Source organism: Ornithorhynchus anatinus, chromosome 7 (assembly GCF_004115215.2).
Source record: "Ornithorhynchus anatinus isolate Pmale09 chromosome 7, mOrnAna1.pri.v4, whole genome shotgun sequence".
In the NCBI taxonomy this organism is placed as follows: Eukaryota; Metazoa; Chordata; class Mammalia; order Monotremata; family Ornithorhynchidae; genus Ornithorhynchus; species Ornithorhynchus anatinus.
This window is the reverse complement of record NC_041734.1, coordinates 14,922,964-14,936,728: the sequence shown is the minus strand read 5'-3', so window position 1 is coordinate 14,936,728 and position 13,765 is coordinate 14,922,964. Positions and strand designations below refer to the sequence as shown.

General features: G+C 42.7%; 1 protein-coding gene across 4 annotated transcripts in view; it reads left to right on the top strand.

The window, feature by feature from the left end:
- ASXL3 (ASXL transcriptional regulator 3) overlaps positions 1-13,765 on the top strand; it is a 115,017-nt gene that overhangs the window by 37,246 nt on the left and 64,006 nt on the right. For all 4 annotated transcript variants that reach the window (XM_029069131.2, XM_029069132.1, XM_029069135.2 and 1 more), the window contains 2 exons: positions 9,368-9,476; positions 10,782-10,893. In XM_029069131.2, the coding sequence (XP_028924964.1) occupies positions 9,368-9,476; positions 10,782-10,893 (221 nt within the window). The remainder of the gene's footprint in view (positions 1-9,367; positions 9,477-10,781; positions 10,894-13,765) is intronic.

Sequence of the window (13,765 nt, the reverse complement as noted above, 5' to 3'; positions counted from 1 at the left end):
ACATAGGCTTGTTTTCACTGTGTTTTGGCTAGAATGTTGTTAAGCAATTGGGGAATTTTGTCTGGCATTAGGAATCAGTTTCGGAGTGGTGGTAATGGAGAAAAGGCATGTGCTTTGGAACAGGTGGATATGACCATGTAAGATTTTGTAAGGGTGTAACCCTCACAATTCTAGCTATAACTTGCTCCCATCTCCCCTGCATTCAACTGTTTGCTTGCACTGTTCCCCATTGCTTGGAACTCTGTTCCCCTCTAAACATGCTTGACCAGTGCTATTCCCACCTTCCAAACACTCCTAAAATCCCACATCCTCCAAGAAACCTTTCTTAATGAATTCTCAAAACACCAAATAGAGTCAACCCAACAGTTGTCCATAGCACTTAACAATTTGCACCACCCTTTAGCACTTAGGTTCAAATGTATATTCAGTTGTACATTCAGCTATTTTATACTGACACACCTAAACGGTACCTGTTATATCTTTGCTCTTCTTCCTGCTCTCTCTCTCTTTGTAAATAATTCATCTGCCCATCTCCCCCATTAAGACGATAAGCCACCTGATAAGTGGAACTGTATCTTTTGATTTTCTTGTACTTTTCCGAGTGCTAAATACATCGCTCTGCTCACCGGAACCGCTTAATAAGAACCACTGATTGAGAAATGAGACAGTGATTTCTGCCCCCGGCATCTGATCTCTAATGTGCGCTCAACATTTCAAATAAGCCACTGAATAGAGGCCCAGTAAAATTCTGGTAAAAATTGTCCAATGCCTCTAGGGCTCATCTTCCTTATGCATGTGAGGCACTTATTGGCTGACCTTTGTTCTACTCTGTGCATGTCATCTTCTAGGAAGTCGATGGAAAGAATTGATAACCAGGAAAATAAAATCAAATGCCGTAATCTCTCTGAGCCCGTGGGGCTCCTGGGAGCCATCAGCTCTTTGTTTGGGATTGTAAATGGGGAGGGGAAATGGACTGGAGAGTTAGATGATGTCGGAGATTTGGAGATTTTAGGGGGAAAAAGTCATTCCGGCACAGAGATGCATATTCTTAGTTGGAAGTTCGTTGTGGAAAGGGAATGTGTCTACCAACTCTGATGTATTGTACTCTCTCAAGCGCTTAGTACGTACAGCGTTCTGTACACAGTAAGTGCCCCCAAACTACCATTGATTTACCAGTGCATGTTCATTTGAAGCCACTTGGTGTGATAGTTGGTGTGACTTGAGCATTATTTCCATTAAAAATGGAAGCACACAGGCCCTGGGTGTCAGTCAATGGTATTTATTGAGCTCTGGATGTAGAGCACTGTACTAAGTGCTTGGGAAAATTAAATAGAACAGAAATGGTAGACACACTCCCTGCCCTCAAAGAGCTTAATGTGTAGAAGGGGAGACAAGTGTTTAATAAAAATAAATCCCCAGTGTGTATTTAAGTCCTGTATGTAGTGAGCTTGTTTTGGGCAGGGCATGTATCTACTAACTCTGTTTTAGTGCACTCTCCCAAGTGCTTAGTACAGTGCTCTGCAAACAGAAAACGCTCAGTAAATACGATTAAGTGCTGTGGGTCTGAGGGTAGGGTGAATATCAAGTGATTAAAAGGTACAGATCAAAGTGCTTAGGTGATACAGAAGGGAGAGGGAGTAGAGGAAAAGAGAGATTAATCAGGGAAGGCCTCTTGGAGGAGGTGTGATTTTATTAAGACTTTGAAGATGGGGAGAGATTTCCAGGTCAGAGGTAGACATGGGCAATCAAGCATATTTATTGAGCACATGCTGTGTGCAGAGCTCGATACTCAGCACCTGGGAGAGTACAATATAACAGAGATGATAGACACGTTCCCTGCAAAACGCTGATGGCGAGATAGATGAGATCGAGGTACGGTGAATAAGTTGGCATTAGAGGAGCGGAGTGTGCAGCTTGGGCTGTAGTAGGAAATTAGCACAGTAAGGTAGGAGGGGTAGAGTTGATTGAATGTATTAAAGCCAGTGGTAATGAGGGTCTGTTTAATGTGCAGCTGAACAGGCAACCACTGGAGGCTCTTTAGGAGTGAGGAGACATGGGCTGAACTTTTTAGAAAAATGACCTGGGGAGCAGAGTGAAGTCTGGACTGGAGTGGGGAGACAGGAGGCAGGGAGGTCACTGAGGACGCTGACGCAGTAATCAAAGCAGGATAGAATAAGTGCTCGGATCAGCATAGTAGCACTTTGCCAGTCTGCCACAGGCTAGAGTGCCTAGAAGAAATGGTCCTTACTGTTAGTCGGTGGTATTTAAGGGTGCTTTGTGCAGGGCACTGTACTAAATGCCTGGGAGAGTGTTGCTGCCTCCATTCCAGTCACCGAGTCATTTCAGACTGTTTTTCCCCGGGTATTTGCCGACCAGCATCCGTGGCGGGAGAAGCCAGAAGATCTAGTTGGGAAAGAAAGACACCTTTTAAAGGTGTAATGTCTGGTGGGAGAGAATGGATGGAGAGGTACTGTCCACAGGAGGAGCACAGTTCTAGATGATACATTAACTCTGAACGAATCAACCTAATGCATCAAACACTGATTGTGTGCAGAGCACTGTTCTAAGCACCGGGGGAACATAAGAGAAATAGTAGGTGTAATCACTGCTCCAGATGAGCGTACAGTTTAGCAGGGGAGACAGACCAGTAACGTCAAAGCTGGGATCTTCCCCCTTTGTTTTTGAAGAGGGAGCCATGCATCTGCAGTCTCTCGATTTAGACTTAAGACCCCTGTTGAGGCTTCTAACTGGATAGGAGTCCACATTCCTTCGGCCCAGAATGGGCTGGGCTGTAAAAGCAGTTTGTGCTTTTACAGGTTTCTTATTTCAGCACCCACTATGGAATTTCAATTAGAGTCTTTGCTTAATCTGCAACAAAGTATGGTAACTGGGGTGGGTATTGGAAAAGATTAAGAAGTGGGAAATTATGGTGATGGTGCAGTTTGATTATCGGCTATTGTTTTTTGGCCCTCTGTTATAATGACAAGTCTAACCAAGAGTGGGGTTGAGAACTCTGTGACCCAATACGTCTTTTATGGGATCTCATTAAAAATGCAATGCCTCTGAATAACTACAGAAATACCTGCCGACACACCTGTCTTTTTTTAGGCCACGTATCCCTTAAGATTTGCGATTCTTTCCTTTATGACTTGGGCACAGCATGTTGCTCGCTATGGGTTCACGGAAAAGTTCACTGCAACTAATAAAGTATATATTCCCGGGTTTCCAGCTTTGCTACATTATTAGCAGCTCACGCTCATGAGGGTGGTTTTCAGTCTGCTTTTCATTATGGAGAGTCCTATAAAGAGCTCCCTAACCCCTCCCCTTTTTATATCTCACAAGGAAGCTGATGTTGCATTTTGGCATTTTCAAAACTGCACATCATCGTGTTTTATATTTTAATTGCTCTTTTTAGCTTTCGGCATAGTAAAGAAATTAAAAGTGTGTATGTGTGCTTGAGTTTGGTAAGGTACAGCCTATATAAGTACAACATAGCCGCCTATAAAAGTACAACATAGCTGATGGCACCCACAATCCCCCATGAGGTGGTCTTGGTTTGAGGTGTTTCATGGCCTCTGGGAGCGAGATTAGCCATGAAGAATCAGCATACCAGACCTGAGCATTTGCACTTCCATGTTTTCCCGGTGGCCTTGAGTCACCAGGGCTGACCAGAGGGTAGGTGGAAATGCTTACCTTATCAACTCCTCTCCACTCTAAACATCCTTAACCCCCATAATAATAGTCATTGTGGTATTTGTTAAGCAATTACTATGTGTAGAGCCTTGTTCAAAGACCTGGGGTAGAGACAAGCTAATCCCCACATGGGGCTCTACTTAGGAGGGAGAACAGGTATTGAATCTCCATTTTACAGATGAGGAAACCAAGGCACAGAGAATTTAAGCGACTTGCCCAAGGTCACACAGCAGATAGGTGGCGTAACAGGGATTAGAACCCAGGTCCTCTGACTCCCAGGTCCGTTCTCTTTCTACCAGGCCACACTGTTTGTCAAAAGGCTTCACAGAAGCCACCGCTGCCCAGCACAGGTAAGTTTTGAGTTGTAGCAGATTGCCTTCCACTTGCTAGCCACTGCCCAAGCTAGGAAGGGAATGGGTAGGCCTCTGCTTGACTCTCCCTCCCGTAGCTGAGCCTGATAGAGGACTGGAAACTCTCCAAGTGTGATCTTGAGAGAGGCAATTCAGTGCTTAGCACATAGTAAATACTGGCTGCAATTATCATTATTGGGATTGTTTTGACCTCCCCAAGTTCTTTGCAAGAGGTTTTTGCATTATTACTATTGGCCCATTCACACCTGCTTTTCTTATTAAAAATGGGCACCCGTACTCGAAAGACAAAGAGTAAACATTTCTCTGCTTCATTTCCCCCAAACTCCAATCCAGAGTAATCCAGGCAGTTAACACGTTCAGTGATCATTTCACTTGGGATTCACATGTCCACACTTTATGTGGAAGATCTGTTTAAAAAGTTATATGAGAATCTTGCTAGATTGAAAGCTCCTTGAGGGTAGGTACTGTGCTTGCTAACTCTTGTACTCTCCCAAGTGCTTAGTACAGTGCTGTGCATGGAGTAATTGCCTAATAAATGCAACTGATGGATCACAAAAATTAGGACCTAACTGAATAATCAATCCCAAACCAGTTTCCTGTTGCTCTCTCATAGTGGACAGGGGATAGTCAAAGATCAGATAAACACTTTTCAAGCCTTTCTCCTCATCTGATGCCTTAATTATTGATGGACTTAATGTTTCTGGTAAATTGTTGTCTTTGGGAGATGTAGTAACACTTTCAGGTCCTTGGGGGTCTGGAAAAAGTCCAAAGTCCAGCCTAGAATACGTGTAATTGATCCTTCTTCACCATGGGGATCAAGGCCATTACTCTGAAACTCAGTCAACGTAATCCATTTCCTCTATTAAAGTAATTTAATAAAATTGGTTTTTTAAAAAATTCCTCATGGCCGTTGGTATAGGAAACAGTCACAAGGACCAGCGGGAAAGCTTTCAAAAAAAAAAAAAATCAACTGAGGTTCTTTCCGTTGGGAAACACAACGGAACAGACCCTCACATTTGGGTGGTGAGGATTTGTGTCTATAAAGATTTGCCATCCTTACCTAGTAGTTGCTCCAAAAGAGATCAAAGTATTACTGTCACTGTTGTAACAGTAGCTAATGATGACACAGATGATCGGGGAGGCGGTAGACTCTCCGAGACAGAGTGGGCATCTGTGAGTCCCGTAGGCGGCTGCCCCTGAGGAGTTACTTGGGGGCTTTGAGGGGAAGTGGACTCCTCTTCCTAATCCAGCGGCCCAGCTAAGAAGGCTCTCGCTGTCCTGACACCGAGGGAGGCTCCTGGGCTCTGCTGTGATGAGCAGGGGCAGGATGGTGGGTTCATGCTGGTGGTGATTCGTCCACCTGGGTGTTAGTTGAAGATCTACTTCCTGGTAACTCCCTGAAAACAGCTGTGGCATTAACTCCTCCTCTAGACTGTGAGCTCTTTGTGGACAGGGATCGTGTCTACATCTTTATTGTATGGTGCTCTCCCAAGCATTTTGTACAGTGTTCAGTATGCACTAGGCACTCAATAAGTAAGAAGCAGCATGGCATAATGGATAGAGCACAGGCCTAGGTTCTAATCCCGACTCTGCCAATGGCATGCTGTGTCACCTTGAACTGCTCTGTGCCTCAGTTTCTTTAACTGTAAAATGGGGTGTCATAACCTGTTCTCCCTCCTACTTAAACTGTGAGTCCCTTGTGGGATAAGAGTTGTGTTCGACCTGATGAGCTTGGTATCTACCCCTGCACTTAGAACAGTGCTTGACACATAGCAAATGCTTAACAAATTCCATAATAATAATGATGATGATGATAATACTTTGGATTTAAGGGGAGCAGAATGGAGCTCTCCACCTCCATCTCTTTCTCCCCCATTCTCCAGGCTAGAGCTTCTCTGTTTGAAGCAGGAGGTAGGGAAGAATGAGGAGGGGGAAAGAGAGAGCTTTTTCTGCCCACCTGTATCTCCAAAGGGAGCAATGTGAAGTCCTTGGAAACCTTGGGTCAGGTAATTGGTGCTCCATCATCATCATCATCATCAATGGTATTTATTGAGCACTTACTGTGTGCAGAGCACTGTACTAAGTGCTTGGGAGAGGAGGAAACAGATTTAGCAGACCCATTCCCTGCTTACATTGAGCGTACTCGATGGTGATATTCTCTTCTTTATAGCGTGGCCTCGTGGATAGAGCACGGGTCTGGAGTCAGAAGGACTTGGGTTCTAGTTCCGGCTCCACCACTTGTCTGCTGTGTTACCTTGGGCAACTCGTTTAACTTTTCTGTGCTTCAGTTACCTCATCTGTAAAATGGGTAGTAAGACAGTGAGCCCCATGTGGGATATGGACTGTGTCCAACCTGATTACCTTGGATTTCCCCCCAGCCCGTAGAACGGTGCCTGATACATAGTAAGCACTTAACAGATAGCTTTGGATAGCCACAATCCTTTTTCTCCATCACCTACTGTGGGTCTTTGGTTTAGCAAAAGGGTGTTCTTCCCTACGCTATAGTATTACCTGAATGTCCAGCACAGGAGGAAACTGAAACGCCAAGAGTAGAAGAAATGTTAATGATAATGGAACATAAAGGGTTATGGAAAGTAGAATTTAGAACTTTACCCTCTTGTAGTATTGTAAACGTTCGAAATGCCGTAGTCTATTTTATGGTAAACTAACTTTATTATTTTTTCTTTCTTTTAATTTATAACCTCGGATATCTCCGGCCTTCCCATCCATCTTATTAGAAAGTAAGTATCTTTTAACAGATGGTTTGAATTTCATAAGTGTTTTTTGAAATATATCATGTAAGAGCATGGGAGTAATGATGACAAGCAGACAGTCTAAAAGACAAATGCTTTTTATTTCTGTTTTCAGTAACCTAATAAAATTAGAGAGGGAAAATCATAAAAATGACCGACTTGAAATTAAAAAAATTCATCTGATTTTCATAAGAACACAGCTAACTTCTTTATGTCTGTTTATGATAAACTCAAATTGTCCCTTGGGATTAATGCAAACGACTCCCCTAAACAAGCACTGGCTTCACTTACTTAAACTCTATAAAATACATACATTGTTCAAAACGTGGAAAAGCCCCGGCATCTGCCCCAAAGACTGAATGGGGAGTATAGGTTTCCAGTGCTCCCAAGCAGTCTAGTGAAATGTCTTTTTCACAGAGCTAGCCTGGAACCCTTTTCAAGTCTTAGAATGCATTTTGCATTTGCTGGTGGGCCAAATCATGGTAAAGATCAGGCAACCCTTTTATTGAGCAGTAGCCGTCTTGACTTCTCCTTGGATTCTCTTCTGTCAGTTGCATTTAATCCTGTTTTAATGCTTCTTTTATGTTCAACTCTTATTGCTTTAATTGTCTGAAGCTGAGATGTCTTGAATTATAGTTACTTTGACCCAGTCCCTTTGTAAATATATCATCAGTAAGAAGTAGAAGTGAGACAGTCTGGACAGATGATTATGAAGCTAGATTAAAACAACCACGCTGAATGTCCTGTCACTTTTATATTTGCTGGATTCAGTTTGAAATGTAGCGCTAGCATCTTCCTGCCAACTTGCTCCTGAAATTCTACAATCTTGACAGTTTCACGATATCACATGTCCAAAATTCTGGTGTATCCTTTGTAACCAGCTTTGAGTTATGCAAAGTATATCCCATGAAAAATATAGCTGGGGAGAGACTGGTTTAGCAGAGCCCAGCGAACCACTGCAAGGAATTGCTTGATTTTTTTTTGTTTTTTATTGAAAGGTATTTCAAACAAGGGGAATTCAGTTGGCTTTAAAATAGTGTCCAAGCCCTTTCCCATCCAACAGTTAATTATCAATGGATGGGCGATAGAAGGGGACCAGAAATATGAAATCAAGTTTAAGAACAACTGCAAAGAGACAGGCACTACAACAACGTAACACTATATGGTGTTGCTGCCTTTGTCCCGCCCTCAGCCTCAGGGTCAATTTGGACTGTGATCAAATACCCGTTGCATTTTGCTAGGCCAAAAACTCTATTCCGATCAGACTTACGCCCTGGAAAATATAGGAAGCACTCTCAAAATCGTTATTTGGGTACTTATTTACAGACTTCCTTGACTCTTTATGGGCTCATGTTGAATCGATATCTCTCATGTGTTAGTGCTGTAGAAATGGATTTTGGCTGTGACTAATTTTCATCTTTAAGTTGCCCAGTTGTGCATAGATAAAGACATTTGATTGATTATTTTGTAGAAAGCTCTTTATATAGAGAACCAGCCAGTTACACATTTTCTAACTAGAGAGAGACGCACTTAGGAAGATTAATGGACTGATTTCTTTACTGAACATCTTCCACGCTGACTCAGAAACTCCCTACAAGGTGGGGCCTTGTCCACAATTAAAGGAAAGAGAATTATATTCAATCTTTCAGCCTGATTTGGGCAGTATATAAGGGACCAAAGTCTGAGGATGGAGCTCATACATGCACTGAAATTTCTTTAAAGCAATTATTACGGTTTGTTGGAATAGGACAGTGTACTAGTTCCCATAATAGTTCTGCAGCAAAATCTAAGCCTCTTCAGGCACAAAAATAGATATGTCACATTTTTCAGATTCCTGGGAAAGCTGAACACTTAGGAATAAATTCCATGAATATTGGCTGAGATTTGATTGCATCGTGTCCATATCTATTGCAATATGGCTCTGGGTTTTGTTTTCCTTTTTTTTTTAAAATTGTATTTTGGGGGTCAGTGCTTTTCAACCCAAGGCTCTAATTCCTAGCCAAGAGAGGTTCTCAGTCTCTGGTGAAGTAGCTAAAGTTGCTCTGATCTGTCCATGCCTTCACTACAAAGCATGTAGCAGAGAGATATAGGCAGATAGGGTTAGCATTTGTTAACTTTTAAAATGAGGTCTTTGTCCTTCTTTTGTCACCTCTTATCCTGTGACTACAACTGCCCTTGAACTTTGTCGTTTTCAGTCATTTAGTTGCAGCTGATAAATTGTTCCATTTTAAAACTGGTTTCATTGTGTTATTTGTGCAGTAGTTTCCACAAATGTTTAGACTTTGATTTCTGTAGAATTTGATGTGGGTTGTTGCATGCAGAAAACATAATTATAATTCAGATTTTTCTTTTTCCCTAGAGTGTATGGAACAGATGTATGTGATTAACTTGGGTGAAACTGGCCTGTTATTGTAATGTAGATGTTTTCAGGGTTGGGAGAATTGTTGAAAAGGCACGCATGGGTTTTCATGGGGGTTTTTTTAAAGACCAAGTGAACAGTTTTCCAGTCCATCTCAGATGATGTCACTGTTTCACAATTTTCTTTTACAGTGGAACTTCCCCATTAGCCTGCCTGAATGCGATGCTTCACACTAACACTCGTGTAGGGGATGGGACCTTCTTCAAAATCCCTGGAAAATCGGGACTTTATGCACTCAAAGTAAGTTGGGTTCTTTAGTGTCAACTGTACTGTGTAGAGTAGTGGGTTTCACGTATATCTCTGAAAGTTGAAAAACAGTTAGATGGGATGGGAAGAGGTGATCTGAAAATTTTTCAATTCGTTTCAGATGCCTTTAGAAATGGATTTATAATGTGAAAGAACATTCCCTTTCTCAGGAAGGGACGAGCCATCTGTTCCTGAGTCTGACAAACCTAAAAGAGGGAATTAGTTGTTCCTTAATTGTTGGGTCTGAAAGAATGATAAATGGGTAGGATCTGAGAATGTAAGCCAGGAGTTCTAAAGAACCATTTATGAAGTGTGGATTTTGGGGGCAGGGATAGCAATGTGTAAAAATAGTTTTAACAAGTATGCTACTTTGTAATTTGAAAGAGATCTAATCACTCTTCTAGAACATTTGCTGATTTATATTTCATACTTGAAAGTAAAGTAATTTAGATGAAATTTCTCAAGGCTTTATATTAAGAATGGATAGACTGAAAAAAATCATTATTTCAGTGGAATTTCATTTTCTGCTAACTAAATTCAAGGAAAATCCTTTTCTCTGAACTATGATGTAGAGAACAATTGTGTACATTTTGAAACAATCAAAGCAGCTGAGTGTTCATGTGTTCCAAATTAAAAAAGGCAGCAACTTTCATTAACAGTTGATGAACTGTGAAGTGAGTTTATCAGGTCCCTTTTCAAAGGGCATGGGCTTTCTGAGCAAAAGCCACTGCTCTCTGGGATCCAGAAATTCTCAGTTGTTCTCTAGGCTACTGGATCCCGGCAGGGGCTATAGTTTGTAATCCTGAAAATGACACAGGTGAAAGCAAGTGGGTTTTCTCCAACTTGGCAGCAGTTCATGTCCCACATTTAAGTCAGTGGTGCAAAATTTTCAGTCTTGAACCAACTTAACTTCCCTGTACCTCACTTATCTCATCTATAAAATGGATATTAAGACCATGAGCCCTATATGGGACAGGGACTGTGTCTAACCTGATTATGTTATAATCAGACCCCAGGACTTAGCACAGTACCTAGCACATAGTAAGCACTTAAATACTATTTTAAAAAGTTAAATTTGCACAGAATGGGGTGGCATGGACTTGGGAAAAAAAATGAGGGGAAAGAAATAAGCAAGAGGTGTCCTTGGCATACAACTTACCCTGGTCTTTTCAAGGTGTGAATTTAGTCTATGACCCTCATTGGCATTGGAGTTCTGATTCCTCAGTTGCTTGTTATGATTTACTCTCAGAAGTTTTAATCTTGCCACCACTTCTTCCTTTGTTTCCAACCGTGCTCCAGAAAGAGGAATCTTCCGGCCCAGCTGATGGAACGTTGGATTTAGGCTGCGAGTCTGAATTAGATGGCACGGAAATGGCGGAGGCAAGCAGTAGTAATGGAGAAGAAAATGGAGGTGGGTTTATCGGCTTTCAGATTGCTCTGGTTCTATCAAAGGTGCCTGCCACTTGCACAGCTGAGGAATGGTCTGTTGGAAAATATTGATTGGGCAAATTTCAATTTGATTAAATGGTCTCTGGCATATGTTTTGGTTGCTCCATGTTCCTTCGGCGGGGTGGGCATGGAGGAAGACAAGCGAATTGTACTTTGCAAGCACTTAGTACAGTGCTCTGCACACTGTAAGCGCTCAATAAATATGAATGAATGAATGAAAATGTGGGTTCTGTTTTCTGAAAGATGATGCTATTCAGTTTTCCAGGATTCTGACAAGAGAACATTTTTCAGTAAGAAACAGACGAGAGGCCGGGTGCTTGGTTTCTGAATGCGGTTCGATCTCAGCTTTATAACACTGTTTGGCCTTGACAACATTACCTCTAGGGGTGAAGAAGGTAGGGGAAGGGGTGATGTTTGGGAGCGTGGGGAAATGGAGGAAAGTAAGGGAGTTCAGAGAGAGAAGTGGGTGGAAGGGGAGAGGCTGATCAATCAGTCGTTTTTATTGATTGCTAACTGTGTGCAGGGCACAGTACTAAGTGCTTAGAGTACAGTACAGTGGAATTGATAGGCAGACATTAAAATTTACAGATATGGATGTAAGTGCTGTGAGGCCAAGGATGGGAGGATCGCCAAGCAGAGTCACTGGGTGATGATAATGATACTTGAGGTGTTTGTTAGGTGTTTGCTCTGTGTCCAGCACTGTTCTAAGCGCTGGGGTAGATACAAGATAATCAGGTACCACATGGGGCTTACAGACCGAGTAGGAGGGAGAACAGGTGTAAAATCCACATTTTGTAGAGGAGGGAACTGAGACACAGCCAGATGAGGTAGTTTACTAGAGGTCACACAGCAGACCCAGCTGGAATTAGAACCTAGGTGCTCTGACCCCCTAGGCGGGTGCTCTTGCCACTAGGCCATACGGCAGCTCCTTACCTATCATGGCCTCTCTGATATGAGTACATGAACGTATCTTTTCTATAAATGACTGAATCCACAATTCTGGATAACTTTAATGAAAGCAGAGTAATTGACCTCGGTTCAGGAACCGGTCCTCCATTAATAACATTATTCCCATGAGAAAGTTAGTTCTGCCCATTCTACTTGTGACATAATTTTCTCAGTTTGAAAGACAGTAATGGGTGTAGAGTGTAAATCATGGCTCGTTCTGTGGTTCCGTGAATCACAAATTCCACAGCATTGTTTGGTTTTGAATATAGGGCTTTTTCTCCAAGTTGGACAGGCCTGTGTGCTGAAACTACGCAGTGAACCTTCCTTGGAATCTGGAGTTACACGGCTGGGGTCTACTACCCTCATGTTGCCCCATTCCCTGCCACGGGTGTATTTGACTGCTGTCCCTAGAGTGAACATTAAAGTTTCAGTTAGGTGGGCACAGGAGTCGAGTCCCTCTATAATTGTTCCGGTGATATCAGGGGACCGCTTTTCCTCTCCCCCCATGACGACATTCATCCTTCCTCTTCTCTGCCTGCCCCACCCAGAGTGCATCATCTCAGCAGAAGCTCGGATAAAGGACCCTCTTTGTACTCATGGTGCCTCACTAATCAAGGAGAGTAAGAAACCAGGCAGATCCACAAATCAGTCCACTTGTCTATTTCACCCCCATACTTCCTTCAGGGGGTGCAAAGATGGCAGTCTCCCAGACCAAAACGAACAGCTCCGGTGGTTGGACTTTTGTAAAAACCAATCCTCTTCGAAAGAAGGGACCTCCCCCCCCGCCCCCCCTTGTTGAATAAGCATCCGCTGCTACTTCCGAGCACGGTGGAGAGTGAAGGATTTCCACAAACTGGGAAACCAGCGTCAGGGGTGACAGAAAATTCCAGTCAGCAGCAGCAGGGTATTGCAGGCCATGTCCAAGCCAAAGAAATTGACTTTCTGGGCTGGGAGGAAGCGCAGTCTTCCCAGGGTTGAGCCAATCTGTAGGGCCACAGAAATTTTTTATGCCGACTTGGGCAGTTTATTAACAAAACATGCCATATTTTGTGAAGACATTTTCTAAATGTTGAAATGTTGAAAAACTGTTCTTTTCTGTATGGGTGTGGGGGGGAAGTACTAATGTTTCTACTGCACAGGAAACAGCTACTCATTAGAGAAGCAGCGTGGCTCAGTGGAAAGAGCACGGGCTTGAGAGTCAGAGGTCATGGGTTCGAATGCCGGCTCTGCCACTTGTCAGCTGTGTGACTGTGGGCAAGTCACTTAACTTCTCTGTGCCTCAGTTACCTCATGTGTAAAATGGGGATTAAGACTGTGAGCCTCAGGAGGGACAACCTGATTACCTTGTATCTACCCCAGCACTTAGAACAGTGCTCTGTACATAGTAAGCGCTTAACAAATACCAACATTACTATTATTATTCATTTTTTATCCCTTTTGAGTGTTTGGTGCTGTTCAACTCTTTGTCTTCCAAAATGCTTCTCATGTTAATAAGAATCAGGCTCACAGACAAATGGCAGGTGTTCTGATTTTACAAGTTAAGCTGTAGAGATTAAAGACTGATATATGTGAATTACTTGATATATCTGTGTTGACAACTCATGACCATTTATGTCAATACAGGTATAGATCTATGTCACCCAAAGAAAACAGAATTTTATAGGGTATTTTAGTTGGAGATTTATGTGTGCGTGTGTGTGTGTGTGTGGCAGGGGGTGGGGAGGGAGTTTGCTAAGGGTGGCTTTCTTGTTTGCCTCAGTATCTCAAAGGATTCCTCACATATTTCCTCCTAGAGATGGCCTGCCAGTATGTAAAATTTTTACACATTTTCTGTTTGAAATATGATAGCAAAGGAACTCCCCCTTTAACCCTCACATTTCCCTCTC